The sequence below is a fragment of the Cetorhinus maximus genome, chromosome 10, assembly GCF_964194155.1.
Source record: "Cetorhinus maximus chromosome 10, sCetMax3.hap1.1, whole genome shotgun sequence".
NCBI classification, from domain to species: Eukaryota; Metazoa; Chordata; class Chondrichthyes; order Lamniformes; family Cetorhinidae; genus Cetorhinus; species Cetorhinus maximus.
The window spans coordinates 122624399-122640612 of NC_135888.1; the positions used below are offsets into that span (position 1 = coordinate 122624399).

At 44.0% G+C, this 16214-nt stretch overlaps 1 protein-coding gene across 1 annotated transcript in view; it reads right to left on the minus strand.

Annotated features, from left to right (window-relative positions):
* The window catches only part of LOC144685296 (E3 ubiquitin-protein ligase SH3RF1-like), an 88115-nt gene that overhangs the window by 16831 nt on the left and 55070 nt on the right, over positions 1 to 16214 (minus strand). The window contains exon 5 of the mRNA XM_078549714.1: positions 15875 to 16177. Within this exon, the coding sequence (XP_078405840.1) occupies positions 15875 to 16177 (303 nt within the window). The remainder of the gene's footprint in view (positions 1 to 15874; positions 16178 to 16214) is intronic.

Here is a 16214-nt window from a genome sequence, read left to right on the forward strand (position 1 = left end):
TCAGAGAATGGTTACTGCATAGAAGGTGACCATTCAGCCCATTGTGTCTGTGCTGGCTCTCTGCTAGAGCAACTCACTTAGTCCCGCTCCCTTAACTGTTGCCCACAGCACTGCAAAATTTTTCTCCAACACATGCTCAGGCAGTGCATTCCAGATTCTAATCACTTGCTGCATGAAAAGGATTTTCCCCATGTCAACATTGTTTCCTTTGCCAACAACCTGGAATCAGTGTCTTCCAGTTCTTGACCTCTCCCCATTGATGGGAAAAGTTTGTCCCTGTCCACTCAGGCCAGAGCCCTCATGATTTTGAATACCTTCATCAAATCTGCTCAGTTTTCTCTCCTCTATTTGACAAACAGCCCAGCTTCTCCAATCTATCCATGTACCTAAGCCCGCCATCCCTGGAACCATTCTCATGAATTATAAGAACACAAGAACATAAGAACTGGCAGCATGAGTAGGCCATTTGCCCCTCAGCCTGCTCTGTCATTCAATAAGACCATGGCTGATCTGATTGTGGCCTTAACTCCACTTTCCTGCTTGTCCCCATAACTATTGAATTCCTTATATCTGTCTAACTCAGCCTTTAATATATTCAGTGACCCAGCCTGCACTGCTCGCTGGGGAAGAGGATTCCAAAGATTAACGACCCCCTAAGAAAATAAATTTCTCCTCATGTCTGGCTTAAATGGGAGACCCGTCATTTTGAAACTGTGTCCTTTGGTTCTAGATTCCCCCAGGAGAGGAAACATCCTCTCAGCATCTACCTTGTAAAGCCCTCTCAGAATCTTATATGTTCTTCTGAACTCCAAATGAGTATAGGCCCAACCTGCTCAATCTTTCCTCATAAGAAAACCCCTCATCCCAGGAATCAGCCTAGTGATCCTTCTCTGAACTGCTTTCAATGCAAGTATGTCCCTCCTTAAGTATGGTGACTAAAACTATACATTGTACTCTAGGGCTGGGATTTTCCAGCCCTGTCGTGGTGGGATCTGCTTCCGAAGATTTGGCAGCCCAGCCAAAAGTCCATTGTCTTTTGGCAGGAGCGGACAATCTTGGCAGAGGGCAGGGCCAAAAAAATCCACCCCATGTGTCTTTTCTGCACCCTCCCTAAGCCTTCACATCCTTCCTAGATTGTGGAGCCCAGAATTGGACACAAAACTTCAGTTCAGGCTGAACCAATGTTTTATAAGATTTGCCATAACTTCTTTGCTTTTGTACTTTATGTTCCTGTTTATAAAGCCCAGGATCCCATATGCTTTGTTAACTGCTTGCTCAGCCTGCCCTGAAACCTTTATTCATTAATACACATATACCCAGAGGACCCTCTGCTCCTTTCGGATTTCACTCCTTAATTTTTTATTGTCTCTCCTTGTTCTTCCCATTAAAATGAATCACATCACAATACTCTGCATTAAATTTCATCTACCACAGGCCTTTTCACCAGCCTGCTTATGTCCCCCTAAAGTTGATCACTGTCCTCCTCACAGTTCACAATGCTAGTGCATTTTGTGTCATCATTAAACTTTGAAATTGAGCCCTGAACACCCAAGTCTAGGTTATTAATATTAACCAAGAAAAGCAGTGGTCCTAATGCCGACCCCAGGTAATGCACTGCACCAGAAGCAAATCAATCAGATGGAATTGGAATAACTCTCCCTAAAATCCACCAATTCACTTCCTCATCCTGCATCTTAGAAACATCTTTTGATCAAATTTTCAGTTGGCCTTCCAAGCTTCTCCCTTCCTGGTTTATCATTCATTTCCTTTACTAAGCTCTATTTGTGAAGCAACTTGAGACATTTAACTTTATGTGAAAGGTGCTATATAAATAAAAATAGTGGTGGTTGTTGTTGTTGTTGCACCTACATTTTGCTGTGCATCTCAGGCACACGGTGCAGCCTAGAGCAGAGTGATGGTTATCATCAAACCCAACACTATGGCTTTCAGCTGCATAATTCAAAATGGAATAAATTATCAGCTTAACTCAGCACTATTTCTTTTGAGCAAGGTGGCTAGGGAACCCACTCTAGGGGCAGAATCTTGTTGAGGTGTCGGGGGTCTTGCCTTCCTTTGTGTTTATTCATGGGATGTGGGCTTCGCTGGCTGAGCCAGCATCTATGCCCATCCCTAGTTGCCCTTGAGAAGGTGGTGGCAACCTGCCTTCTTGAACTGCTGCAGTCCATGTGGTGTAGGTACACCCATAGTGATGTCAGGAGGGGAGTTCCAGGATTTTGACCCAACAAGAGTGAAGGGGTCATTTCCAAGTCAGAATGGTGAGTGACTTGGAGGGGAAAATCCAGGTGGTGGTGTTCCCATCTGGCTGCTGCCCTTGTCCTTCTAGAAGGTGCTGTCGAAGGAGCCTTGGTGAGAGACCTGAGCTGCCTCTTTCTGGGAAGGCCCATCAAACCACAAAACACTCAGGCAGCAGTGAGGCTAACGGCGGGTCTTGCCCGAGAATCAAGACCCCAGGGGCAGGAGTCTCACTACAGACTGTCCGGCGCAGCTCTATTGCTCAGCAGCACCACTGGAGAGGCCGTGGCTACTGTTTAAAGGGCAGATCTGGAGTCCCAGGATCGCGGAGCAACTCAGGTCAGAGGTGAGTAATGTTGTTGGGAATTTCGTGAGGTGGGGGTCACGGGGAGAGGGGTGCAGGGGGGTCGGAAAAGGGGGTGGCTCTCAGGGGGCTCCTCCTTCCCGATGTCGAGTCCCTCGATCAGGCATTGAGTGCCTTTGATCAAGGGACCCCCACCCTAGCCGCACAACTGTACCTGTCATGCACGCTGCACGTCGACAGGCCTGCCTGCAGTTGGAATTATACCAGCGGCAGTGGGATGAGGCCCAAGGGCCTCAGTTGGTGGTGGGGCAGGAAGGTTGACCATGGGCCTTCCCACCCATAACTTAATTCTGGTGGAGGTGGGAAAGTGGCAGTATCCAGGTACGCCACCATCCCACCTAATTAAATGCCCTTCCTGCCTTCAAGCTCGCCACCAGAAAGAGCAGGAGGTTCTGCCCTGACTTGAACGCATAATTTAAGTGGACTTACCAATGTGTTACTGAAGGAATGCTGCATTGCCTTTGGCTGAACTGTCAAAATATATTCTGCTCAGGTGAGGTTGAAGATTCTATGACATTATGTGAAGAAGAGCTCAGAGTTTTCTTTGTATCTGGGCCAAAAATTCTCCCAGTACCGACACCACCAAATATAGATTAACTGATTGTTCACCTCAATGCTGCTTGTGCAAACTTGCTGTATAAAAAGTGTTTTTCTCTATTTGCCAAAAACAAGTCACAGCATTTCAAAGTGACTCATTGTGTGAAGTGTTTTGAAATGTTTTTGACAGACATGAAAAGGCATTATGTAAATACAGGTATTTTTTTTTTAAGAAAGAACATTTCTTTGATATTGTTCAAGTATAAAGGTTTCAAATAGCTTGTGAACAAGTCTTTGCTTTAACAACAGTTCAGATGTAGGGGGAAAAATCCGGTGCTGCCCATTTAGTTTAATTCTTTAACAGTAACAGTCTGAACGTTGAGTGATGCCTGCTACAAATCATAGCTAAAACATCTAAATGATTTAGAATTTTGTCAAACATGTTTATACACGAATTTGAAGAATCTGCTATCTGCACCTTACATATTTTTAGATATTACTGGTCTATCACCTACATTCCCTTGAAAACAAGACACTGGGCTAAAAATTTGATATGGTCGGCTTGCCAGCAGCGAGATTGTGATGCATGATCGCAAGATGGTGAACTGTTCTTTTCAAACACTGATGCTCTCCTTCCCAACATTCCTGGTTGCAGCATTGCTCCCATTGTATGAGCGCTGCCCATTTGTGGACAGGTGGCAGAAGGGAGCCGTGAGTAACGTGGGGCATGGGTTCACCACGGTGGTTCGAATATGGCGCATACAGCTGACTGGCCTAGGATAAAGCATTGTGGCTGCTGCCAGGACAGTGGGCATTCCCCAGCGTGATGCTCGGCGCATGGTTGCACACCAATTATACGTTTAGAGGAGTGGAGTCCTTTGCGGATCCAGCACATCTCCCCATTCAGGTGTGGCACCTGCACAAATAAATGTGTGCATCTGATGGCTTCCTAGGCCATTGGGAAGCCCACTATCCTGGCAAATTACACATGCCCATTCATTCTCCTCCTCTCTGTTTCGAGCGAAGACTATGAATTCCCCTCCACTTACACACAGGGCTTCTGTCACCTCGCTAATACAGCGAGACACAGCAACCTGAGAAATTTTGGCAGTTTCAACAGCTCCAGCCTGGAAGGATCCTGAGGCATAGAAACTGACGGTGACAGTGACCTGGACAGCCACTGGCAGCTTTGTCCTCGCCCTGTTCTGCAGCCGTAGGTTTGGCAGGGGGAAGTGGCTCAGTTCAGTAACCACCTGCTGGGTGAGTCGCAGCCACCTCAGATATTGCTTCTGTCTGCCATCCATGCTCCACCTCCCTGTCTTGCTGCAGCCCTAGCGGGACTGCATCGATAGCCCCATGAGTGAAAGCAAGCTTCTTGCTCAGAGGACTTCAAACTCCACTCCACTCTTTGCAAAGGTCCAACACCACTCCCTTGTGACTCCAACAGCTCTTGTGAACTCCTCCAACAATATAGTACACAGCGCTTTCACTAACTGTAGAAGCAAAAGAAAGTTAAATGTTCCATTATGATCCCTTTAAATAGTGCAATTAGTGACGGGGTCTTCGTGCTCAGTTGTGAGTATTTAAGGCAGGGTGTTGACAGAACCTGCAAGGTCCAAAATGGCAGATTGGGTGCCTCATCAGTGTTAGGCACTGACTGATGTCACAAACTACACAGTCTGCATGCTTCTGTGCATAGATGGCAATCGGCAAGGACTGCTCCAAAGTGACTGGAAATGCACCCTCTGCCATTTTTAGCAACTTGGGCTCCCATAGTGATGAAACCAGAGGCACTACGCAGCCCAATTTTGTAACTATTATCTTTAATATAAGAATCAGTTTTAATGTTCTTGGGCTGTTTGAAGGCATTGAGCATTCCTTAGTCCAAGAATGGGTGTAAACAAGAGTTACGTGTGAGTCAGGGAACAAACAGAAACAGATGTAAGAGACTTGGGCTGGAGTATCCATGATTGGAGAGATGCCAGCACTATGGTTTTCTGCTGTAATAAACAGCGGATTACAATCTCAAAGTCATCTAGAGTGCAATTTACAATCGAAAACACAATAAGAACTTGATGCTATCAGAAATTATACAGCACCTGCCTTCAGTCTGTTACATTGCCATGAGTGTTTTAAAACAGAAAGCATTAGTTTGAGATTTTCCATTATCTTTGCAGTTGTAAAGTCTTTAGTCTCGAAATTTGGGCCTCAGTGATGAGCCCCGAGGTATCCCTGATATTGGGCCTCAATCCACAATTCTGAGAGCAACAGGCAGCTTGCAGGAGAAGCACGATTGAAGTTTGGGCCACTCCTGGTGGCAAGTGAGGAAAAGGGCAACTGGGAAGGGAGAGAGCAACCGGGAAGTGGAGAGATTGGAGGTGTTAACCAGCAGCGAATTATGAAGGAGTGGCAATTGGGGTGATGGGGGAATGGCAATGAGGGATGATTGAGAGGAGTGGTGCTAATGGGAAGAGTGTGATGGTAATCAGTGTAGTAGAAGGGCATTTGGCATAGCAAGGGTTAATGTGAGGCTGGGAAACAGTACTGCCCACAATGTGATGTAAAGAGACACATGACCCCCGAGACTAGAGTCATTGTGGTCTGGACAGAGACCGGTGTAGAAGCAAGCATGGAGCTATCTCCCAATTTGGACTATACCCTGCATATATGTATATAGTTACGTGGTATCAATGAACAGTTAATGTTGAACCTTATAAGCCTCAGAACCTCCTTGTCAGAGACCTACTGAATATATAACATATCATGGTGGCAGCTCTTGGTAAAACCCAGAGCAGCAGAGAAGCTGGAGCCGAAATTCAAAAGCTAGAAATTAAAGGAGCAGCATTCTGACCATCCTCAAAGCGTCTAAAGTGAAGACACAGAGGGAGATCGCCTGAGAGAATCTCCATTGTAGAATTGGGAGCAGAAGACAGAAAAAAAAAACTCCACGGTGCAGCTGAGGACTCCATAAAATCATGGAGGTGCAGTTTGAATACCCACAATGCGCAGAGGCAAAGGACCCAGCAAGGGTGAACTAAAAAATTAAGCTCTTGGCCAGAAGTAGTTTCGAAAAAGTTTTTGGTCTTTTAAAAGTCAGAGCAACCTGTTCCTGAAAGCATCGCTGCCTTCCTAGGTTCATGGTTGGCAGCGCCACACAATGGCTGAGCTCGCTGCAAAAGAAAAGAAGGAACACGGCACTTTAAAAACCCCAGCCAAAGCTGGGAAACAATGTTAAAACACCCGAACATCCAACAATTTTGCAGGGAAGGCCCAGGTTAGCCGATTAAGTAAATCCCTGCACAAGACGAAAGACAAAGAGATCGGGATCACCATCACAGTGGGAACCTGCCAGAACCTGACAAACGCAGGAAGGCTCTTAGAAAACAAAACACTTACTCTGGCACCATCTTTAAAACCCACACAGCATTTAAACACTTACTCACAAAAACTTTTAAACAACAGTGGATAATAAATCAACTTTACCAGACCAATTTGGACTGATCCAAGGTCCAGACCAAACACAAAATTAGAGACTTTGGCAGAAGAGATCCCTTAGATGTTTGATAGCTTCAGGTCTAGACAAAAAGATAGAAGCTGAACAAATGGATACACTACTCCATTCAGTAGGTCTGATAGCCGATGATATTGTAGCAAGGCAAGGAATAAACAAATCTTCAACTAAATTCGATGAAGTTTTAAAAGTACTCAATACGTATTTTAATCTGAGAAGCAACAAAATCTTAGAGAGAGCCAAGTTTACCAAATGTGTCCAACGGCCAGGAAAACTGGCTGACTCTTTTATTAATGACCTGCATAAATTGGCTGAAGGCTGTGACTACAGTGATATGAAATCAGAACTTATAAGGGACAGAATTGTTGTTGGAATGGCTGGTAATGCCCTTTGAGACATGCTTCAGGCCATGGAAGACCTGACCCTAGAAAAGACCATCCAAATAGGCGGGCAATCCAAAATCCGCCTATAGCACCAATCCATTTTATGTGGCAAAAGCAATGGTACAGAGCAACCCTAACTTTTCAGCTAATAAAACGACAGAGACTCCAGGCTAAGGGAAGCAATACCTAAATCAACCACAAGAGGGTGGGCACCATGTCAGCACTGTGGAGCCAAACGACCGTCCAGGTAAGATCAATATCCAGCAACATCAGTGCAGTGCTTTAACTACAACCACATGGGACACTTCGGAAAGCTATGTAAAGCTAAAACATCCGGGTGGGCAGAAGATCACAAGGCAATCCATGAAATTGAGATCCCACAGCAGGAAGAGACCCAACAACCCTTCTTGGGTGAGGTCAAAGATCCCAGATTCTCATTTTGGAATGTGACATTGTGAGAGCTCAATAAATCCCACCAAGCTTAAATTGGACGTGGGAGCCAATGTTACGGTCCTTGATGACAAGGAACCATGGCTGAGAGGCCTCAGGCTACAAGCGACAGACACACCACTTTGGGCATGGAGCAATTTGACTCCTTGTTATCGGCATGATTCTGGAACCATTAAGGTATGATGGCAAGAATATATGTAAAGTCTTGCCTGTGTTGCCCTTAACCTTCTTGAAAGGGCAGAAGACATCAAAATAACCCCTGTCGTCAATTAGACAGAACTGCAAGTTCTGGAGAGGCCCACCAGTAAGGATACTCTCGACTGGGATTCAACCCTGAATTGTCTTCACTCTTTGCAGAGCCGGTTCATCCAATTTCTTTGTAGGCGGCAGAAGCTCCTCTTTGTTAAGGTAAGCCAGACACTCAGATAGTTACCACAGTGCTTCGAGTGGAAGATGACCAAGAGAGTGGCCAGCAACATGAGGATGAGACCCAACCTCAGGCCCCAACCACTGCTGTCACAATACCTCCAAACACCACAGCACAGGTGCTGCAACCTCCAGCCAACACACCCGACCATAAGACATTGCTGGAACAAGGGAGCAGCCATCAACTTGCCGAAGCACACCTCAGTGAGGCATGGAAGTGCGCAAAGGTACGTGGTGTCATGAAAAAAAGGCCAAACTGCAAGGTGAGCCCACTGAGCAGACACATCCACACGACAGGGAGCGACACCTTCAACTCCACAGGATCACAGCAGACCGCATGCAAAAAAAAACACTGGTTTCGTGTCAAGAACAAATGGAGCGAACCTTCTCTTGGAAAAGGACGGGATAAGCTGATGGCCCTCAAACAGACCAGATGGGTAGTTGACAAGGAGAGGTTCAACTCCAATGAACAAAAAAAGAGAATTAGAAAAAGACAACCAAGTACCAGAAAGTTAACATACAATACAATCTGCAAATCAGCAGAGTTTGCCCAAAACAACAGAGCCTACAAGACCTCCGAATGCAACCAGAATGAGATCTGGCAGAACTGTCAAGCCTGCAGGCTGTATGAATTTATAACATCAGAGACTTGAGGTGGGGGAGGGTGTAGAATGAATGTAATGTAAATACGTTGGTAAAGGCTTAGTGGAGCTGTGGTATAAGGGTACCTGGCATACCTAGGGTTAATATGGGACTGGGTTAGCTCCTAGTTTGGATTATACACTGTATATATGTACATAGATATGTGTTATCAATTAACACAATGTTTAACCATATGAGACTCCAAGCTGCTTCATGAGAGACCTACTGAATATACAACATACAGCAATCAGGGGAGTAGCAGCAGTTGGGGAGGGGGGAGGAACTGGTGGCCATTGGGGAGGGGTTGATCATTGTGATGAAAGTATAATAATTTTCATAATATTTTTCTGGTTCATAGTGAAATAGGTTTATGGGGATAAGCATAGTTGGGTCTGTCTGTGTGATTTAATTACATTTAGAAGTCAAGTAGACTGCAAGTTTGAAATAATCAAAAGAAGCTATGTGCTTGACATGCTAATGAGTAAACATGGATGCTGGCTAAGCATGTAAGATGTGAAGGGAATTTGCATTTTTAGATAAATAAAGGGATTATTTGGACTTCAAAGGGATCTTAGTCTGTTTACAACTAGCCAGATAAGCAGGGCTAAGCAGTGTGTTTATTTTTCCCAAAGGTTACTGACAATATTGACAAAATGAAAGTTTTTTTTTTATTATGAGGAAGATACAGCTGCAAAGACATACGGAACAATAGAATTTACATAATAAAAAGAGAGAAACATATATACAAGAGAATGAAAAGCAATGTGGAGAAAAGGCTATGTAAGATCCAACAAGAGTGTGTGAAATAGCCTTAATGAAGCCTTTAGCCATGTGTGTACAAGTCTGCTATGTAACAAAACTGAAGTTGGAGAAAAGCTATTTGGAATTCCACTGTCAAGTGGGTATTGTATTAACTTGCTGGTTTTGTTTTAAATCTAAAATCTATTTTGGACTGTTGCCTTAAAGGGGGTACAACTGAGGGTCAGGTTAATTTGGAATTTTAGTAGTGATTATAGTAGAAAGTAATTGTAGTCTTATGTACGTGCTTGAAATCTTTTATTTTGTTAATACATATTTTAATTTAATTTTTAAAAATCTCTAAAGGTCTTGGTGGACTCATTCTGAATTCAGTGCACACATCTTGTAAAAAATACAAATTGCAAAACCGTTGTGATAGCGTGACCAAGTTTCCCTCGTGGATTTGGTCTGCCTGGCACACATCATCTGCCACATCATAGCATCATTGATAGTAGTGGACCACATTCTTTGAACGTCAGGTTGAGAGGAGCAACTTTGCTCCTCCAAACCCTACATTCAGGCAAATATATTTTAAATACATTGTTGGCTGTGGTCTAACAGGCGCTCCCCTTAAGGACTTTGTAGGCCTGCTTTCTTGTGTGCAGCAAGTGTTGGTTCCAGCTGCCTCTGCACAAACCAATCTTGTAGTGAGGGCTTCTAACAGATGTTAGCTTATTGTTATGTGCCTAATGAAATTTGTATTCTAGACCTTTTAGAAAAAAGGTTGTGAATATCCCTGTTTCTACTAATAAGTTTGTATATAATAAACCTCCTCAACTTTTGTAATTAATAACAGTTTAAGAATTGCTGTGGTGATATCAGTACAATTCTCATCACCAAATAGTTACAGCTCAATTGTGGGTGCTAACAGGCCTTATCTAGAGATGTCCTTTGAGTCAGTGTAAAGTTAGGTTAACAACTTTGTAGTAAGCTTTTCTTATCTACCTTTTTGGGTGTTGCTATATGTCTTTGGACACCACCCTGACACCACACCCACATTGATGAAATTCAGCACAATGCCACAAAAGGCCAGAATTTTGGTGCCGCCCAAACCAATAGAATTCAGGCTCATGCCTGCAGTTCCTCGCTTCACTGCTTAGTGATCTTGGAGCTGCCACTCTGAGAAAGGCTCAGTTACCTTGGCTCACTCTTGAGGCCTTCACAACAGTCACCTACAGGACATCAGTATAAAATAGTTACCAAGAAATCCAATAGGGAATTCTGAAGAAATTTCTCCACCCAAAGAATTGTAAGAATGTGAAACTCACTACCAAAGAGTGGTTGAAGAAAATAGTATAGATGCATTTAATGGGGTGCTAGACAAGCATTTGAAGGAGAAGGGAATAGATGGTTATGATGGGAGACGCAGACGAAAAAAATATGAAGAAGGCTTGGGTGAAGCATAAACACTGACATGGATTCATGGACCGAATTATCTGTTTCTGTGCCGTACATCCGACATAATCCTTTGATTTTATTATCAGGAAGCTAGGAAAGCATTGCCTATGTGACAAATTAAAGCTTGCACTTTGAAATGTCATTATTTAATATAAATATATATATATACATATATATATATATATATGTATCATTGGACTGTTCTTGCCGGTCAGAGGCTCAAGCCATGTACAAGCCCTCATTCCCCTTTCACCGACAGTTGCTGGCACCAACCAAACCCTGTGACTGACCTGGGGAGGGCAGGAGATCATTTGGCTCCCATTCTGAGTTGGTTATCAATGGATATTTGGCGAGGAGGGGGTTTCGGATGGATTGGCAGCACAATCCATTCATTTCCTGAAGATTACAATTGGAATCCAAAACATGCCATGAGGCCTTGATTTGCATAATTTTATAAGGCTCTCTGTTTTTCAGGCAGACTCTGGGCTGTCTTTGTAGCAGTGGTGGCAGTCAGGATCAGAGTGTGAAAGGGGCAGGAAGTGCAGCAGACTGCATTAAAATTAGTCCTGTGGATTTGAAGTGAATGCAACAGTTTGCCCAACTGGCATTCTAGCTAAGGAGCCATTATCTCCAAAAACTTTTGAAAAGCAAAGTATTTTTGTATTAAATAAAATCAGAAAATGCTGGAACTATAGCAGTTGCAATAGTAGTTGGCAAACAAGATTTGAGTTATTCTGCTCACCTCCTAGGGAATGGAGTTTGGAGCGGGGATCGAAGACAATGATTTCAGCTATGCCAATATCTAAATATAGGAAATTTCCGTCTGCCCAGGACTGGATGTCGGACAAGCAGTCTGACAAGTTAAAGGCTACCATGACTGCATCTCTCCTCCATTTAACCTCAAACATTGAGAAGAACAATAGGAGCAAGGTCACAGGAACACTGTCACCTCCAGGTTTCTGTCCAAGTCACACAACTGACTAGGCATATATCGTTAGTCCTTCATTACGCAGAGCCAAAACTCAAGAATTCCCTAGCTAACACAATTGTGGGAGTGCTACCCTTACAAGGACAGCAATCTTGAAGGAGGGAACACACCACCACCTACCTTTTCTGGACAATTCGAGCAGAACAGGCAATACTGACCGTGGCAGCGTATAAGCCTTTAGTGGTTTATTGGATTTTGTAGGTAGTGGCACTCGGAGGTTACTTCCCTCTGGTAATACCAATTTGCGAATCCTTTGAGAGATTTGAGACACTAAAGCAAAGCCCTCACCACCTGTTTAAGTGGATTTTAAAGGCACCACTGTACTATTTCCAAGAATTCTTGCAATGTCCAAATTAACATTCCTTTCTTAGTTTAGCTTTCTTAATCCTGAAGAACAAAGTAACTGACCATTCATCACATTAGTGTTTACTTAGACTTAGATTCTCTGGTCCCCTGTGGGACATTGGTCAGCAAGACTCTGCCACCAGCCCAGTCCATTGCAATCTAATTCACTGCAGCCTGGATGGTGTCCCACTCTTGAAGGTCCTCCTGAAATGTACTTTGCCAGGTCTTCTTTGTCCAGCCTGGGCTTTTTCTTCTATCTGGTGGTGTCTATTCTACTGCCACTCTGAGTGGCGAAATAGGTGTCCTGCCAGCCTCAGTTGTCTCTCTGTCACAATTTCCTGCAGGCACCTCTGACTAGCTCTCTGTTTTACTTCTTTATTTGTGATGCTGTCACTCCATGTGATGCACAGGACCTTACATAGGCAGCGCTGGTAAAAGATGTCCAACCTACGTGACACCTTTGCTATCCTCTTCCATGTCTCGCTGGCATAAATTGCGGCTGGCACCAGTATGGACATGTAGAATCACAGCTTCATGGCCGTGTTGATAGTGTCGGCTGCCCAGATTGTGTGGAGCCACTGGAAGGCTGATGCTGCTTTGCCACTTCTTGTGTGGATGTTGATCTCTACACCACCCTCCCTGAAGATGTTGCTTCCTAAGTCAGGGAAGTGGTCAACGTCGATGTTCTGTTGCTTGATGGTGATGGGAGGGTCTTGTTGCCGACCAGCTGTCACTGGTCTTGGTCTTCTAGACCAACCTTGGTGCCGCTACTCTCAATAGTGGTGCCCATGCCTTGTAGTGCATGATTCTTTGGCCAGCAAGGTGATGGTATCAGCAAAATCCAAGTCTGTCAACTGATGGTGTTAACACGGATGCCAAAGACTGCACACACTATCGCCTTCCTCATGATGAAATCAATAACCAAGAGGTAAAGGAATGGGGAGAGTATGCAGCCTTGCCATTCTTCTGTGATAATGTTGAAGGAGTCTATGGTCCCCTGCTGGCCTTGACCCAGCAGCGTGACTTGCATTTTAAGGCTTTGAAAATGTTAATTTGCCATGACAGGATGACGTACTGTCTTGCGATGTACCAGAGTGATTGCCGATGAACACTATCAAAAGTCTTCTTGAAATCAATGGAGTTGATGGCAAGTGGCTTTTGATACGCTAGGATCTGCCCTATGATTTTCTTGAACATAAAGGTCTGCTTGCAGCATGATCTGCCACCCTAGGTACCTGCTTTCAATCTGTTGAGGAGCACCGTGCTGAAGAACTTGCCTGCGAATGACAGCAATGTTCTGCCCCTCCTGTTATTGCAGTCACTGAAGTTCCCTTTTTTTAATGATTACTTCTCAACCCCAGGGATGTCCTCTACTGTCTAGATCTTGTTGAACAGGTTCGTGAGCTCTATTGTGACAGTGTTCTTCAGGCTGATCCCAGGTGCCATGTTATCCTTCAAGCTCTTGATGGCTCTTTGGACCTCTGATCTGGAGCATCTTACTGAGAACAAAATGACTGCTACATTTCTCCACAAAACAACAGTGACTGAAGTTCAGAGTAATACTTCCTAGAGATGGGTTATGGGACTATCTAAAGTTACCATTTTCTTATGCTTGACAAAAGCAGAGTTGTTGGCTCGGATTATCATGCCTCCATCCATGTCAGAGCAGCAATGGAGGGATGTAAAAATGGTGGGTGGGAACTGATTATGGGATTCCCACCTCCATTCACGTCGCATGGGATTTTCATGGCCCTGGGATAAGGGTGTGGGTTGCGAGCTTGCACTCAGCAATCCTCCCCCAACCTTACCTACTCCATTGCGGGAGTGGGCATATCAGATATATCAGATCTCCCACCATTTTCATGGAGTTGGGCCTGTTTGGTAGGAGACGTGGTTCTCATCACCTCAGAGAAGTCGTGAACCACGGGGGAACCCCAGTCCCAAGTTAGGAACCAAAAAAATAGCCAACTGCTCCTAGGATTCTTTAATTGACAGGCTTTGAAAGACAAAAACATTTGTTCTTTCAGTTTCAATAGTTAGATGTGTTTATTGTAAGTTAGGTGTGTTTTTATTGCAGTGATTGGTTATAGAGCTCTGTCTTGCAAAGGTAAGTTAATGAGCATTGTGTCAGTGTGGAGATACATTAGAGCACTTTTCTCATTGGGAAGAGCATTCTTATGCATTCAAAACTGAAGAACATACTGCTTAGGATCTCTAATGTGATGATTTAAAAGTCCAGAGCCCTTTTAAATTAAAAAAAAAAGAAGCCTTCAGCATCTTTCACTAAGAGAAATAAAGACCCCACCTGCTCCTGGACTGCTTTGATTGACAGATCATCTGGTGCAGCTTAGAAAAAAGAGACCATCTGGATTTCACTTTCAATAGACTCCATTGTCTACATGGTTATTACAGCAAAGCCCATTATGAATGTTTGGCTGAGCTTCAAAAGCTCCAAAACTACTTATCTCAGCAGGGGATTATGTTCATATTTTGATTGACAGTTTTAAGAGGTTATTAAAGGGTTATCTATTTATGATGTGGTTAGTGAAATAGATGTTGGCTTGTTTTTACAACAGATTGACCACTTGAGGGGATTTACATTTTTTCAATCAGCTTTATGAATGCGTTTCTTTCAGTAGGATGTGTGTTTGAATGAGAGCTCTATTACATTATTAGAAGTTTAAATCTTTTTCATCTCCATTTCAAAGAAATAGATCTTGATTTCTGCCCATAGTGGATACTGGGTGAGTGGTTATAGAGGATGAGGGGCATGGAGAGGCCATGAGGAGTATGGGGGCATTGAGAGAGCATAGGAAGGTAAGAAGGGACAAGGGAGCATGAGGTGGCATGGAGGGGTTATGTGGGATCAGGGTGGCTTAAGGTGAGGGTTTGAGGTCCTGAAATTCATCATTAAAACTGGGATGATGTCCCAATAAACAGAGGCAGGCATTCCAGCCTGTTGGCTTCACTATCCGCCCATCTCTATTCCTGTCTTGGGCCTGTGTCCAGAAGTGACGGGCCCAACTCCATCCCATCCCGCCTCTCCGACAAGAAAATAGAGCAGGCGAGAGCCTTTTTAAATGAGAGAGATCTGCTGGGTTAGGAACTTTCCCGACTCAGCCTTTTAGCCTCTTGCACAATAATCTGGCCCATAGAGTCATGTTACTGGGACAAGGGGCTGACTACAGTAAAATGGGAGATATAAAATTCCATGACTTGTTTTGTGCTTCCAGTTAAAAAACTGTAGAGTGAATTACCATAAGACCATAAGACCATAAGACATAAGAGCAGAAATTAGGCCATTAGGCCCATCGAGTCTGCTCCGCCATTCAATCATGGCTGATAAGTTTCTCAACCCCATTCTCCCGCCATCTCCCCGTAACCTTTGATTCCCTTACCAATCAAGAACCTATCTATCTCGGAATTGCCTGAAAGATAAGATGTTCTACATTATGTCAACAATGAATTGTTATGCTGGTTCATATTCATACATTGATAATGGATTTAGCTCCTTGTCTATCTGAATAATAAACAAATAATAAAACTCACCAAGCTTAAATCACATTAGCTTCCACCTAGTGATACTGGTTTGCAAACCTAGGAGGATAGATATGGCTCTTCTATTCAACTCAAATAAAATGATGGTCTGCTCCAGTCTGCAATAAATGTCCTAAGATAGTTTAAGTAGACTCAGCCTTGCTTTTAATGGACACAGGATTTCAGCATAGACTCCATCTTAATATTGGCACCAAGAATCCTGAGATAAAAAAAAGTGATACCTTGCTGGTGGGGCTGGATGGATTCCTTCTTTCTGCAATCTGGGCCACGACTGCTGGGTTACTTGAGCTAATCAGCACCGGTGAACTGATCTGTAATGGCTGGTGGGATGGAGACAGGTGGGAGACTCTGTTGAGCATATTCATAGCACTTGTGTGACAACGGGCCTCCTTAGCCCCTGCCCTCCCTGCCTCTGTGCGTTTGATGGTTGTAATAGAATTGGCTGCTGCTGCACTGCATTGACATTTACCATCTTTCACATCTGGCCTTTTCGTTGCCAATAATTGCTTTGCTGTTGAGTTCATCTACAGGAGGCAGGAAAATAAAGAATTGAGTGAAATT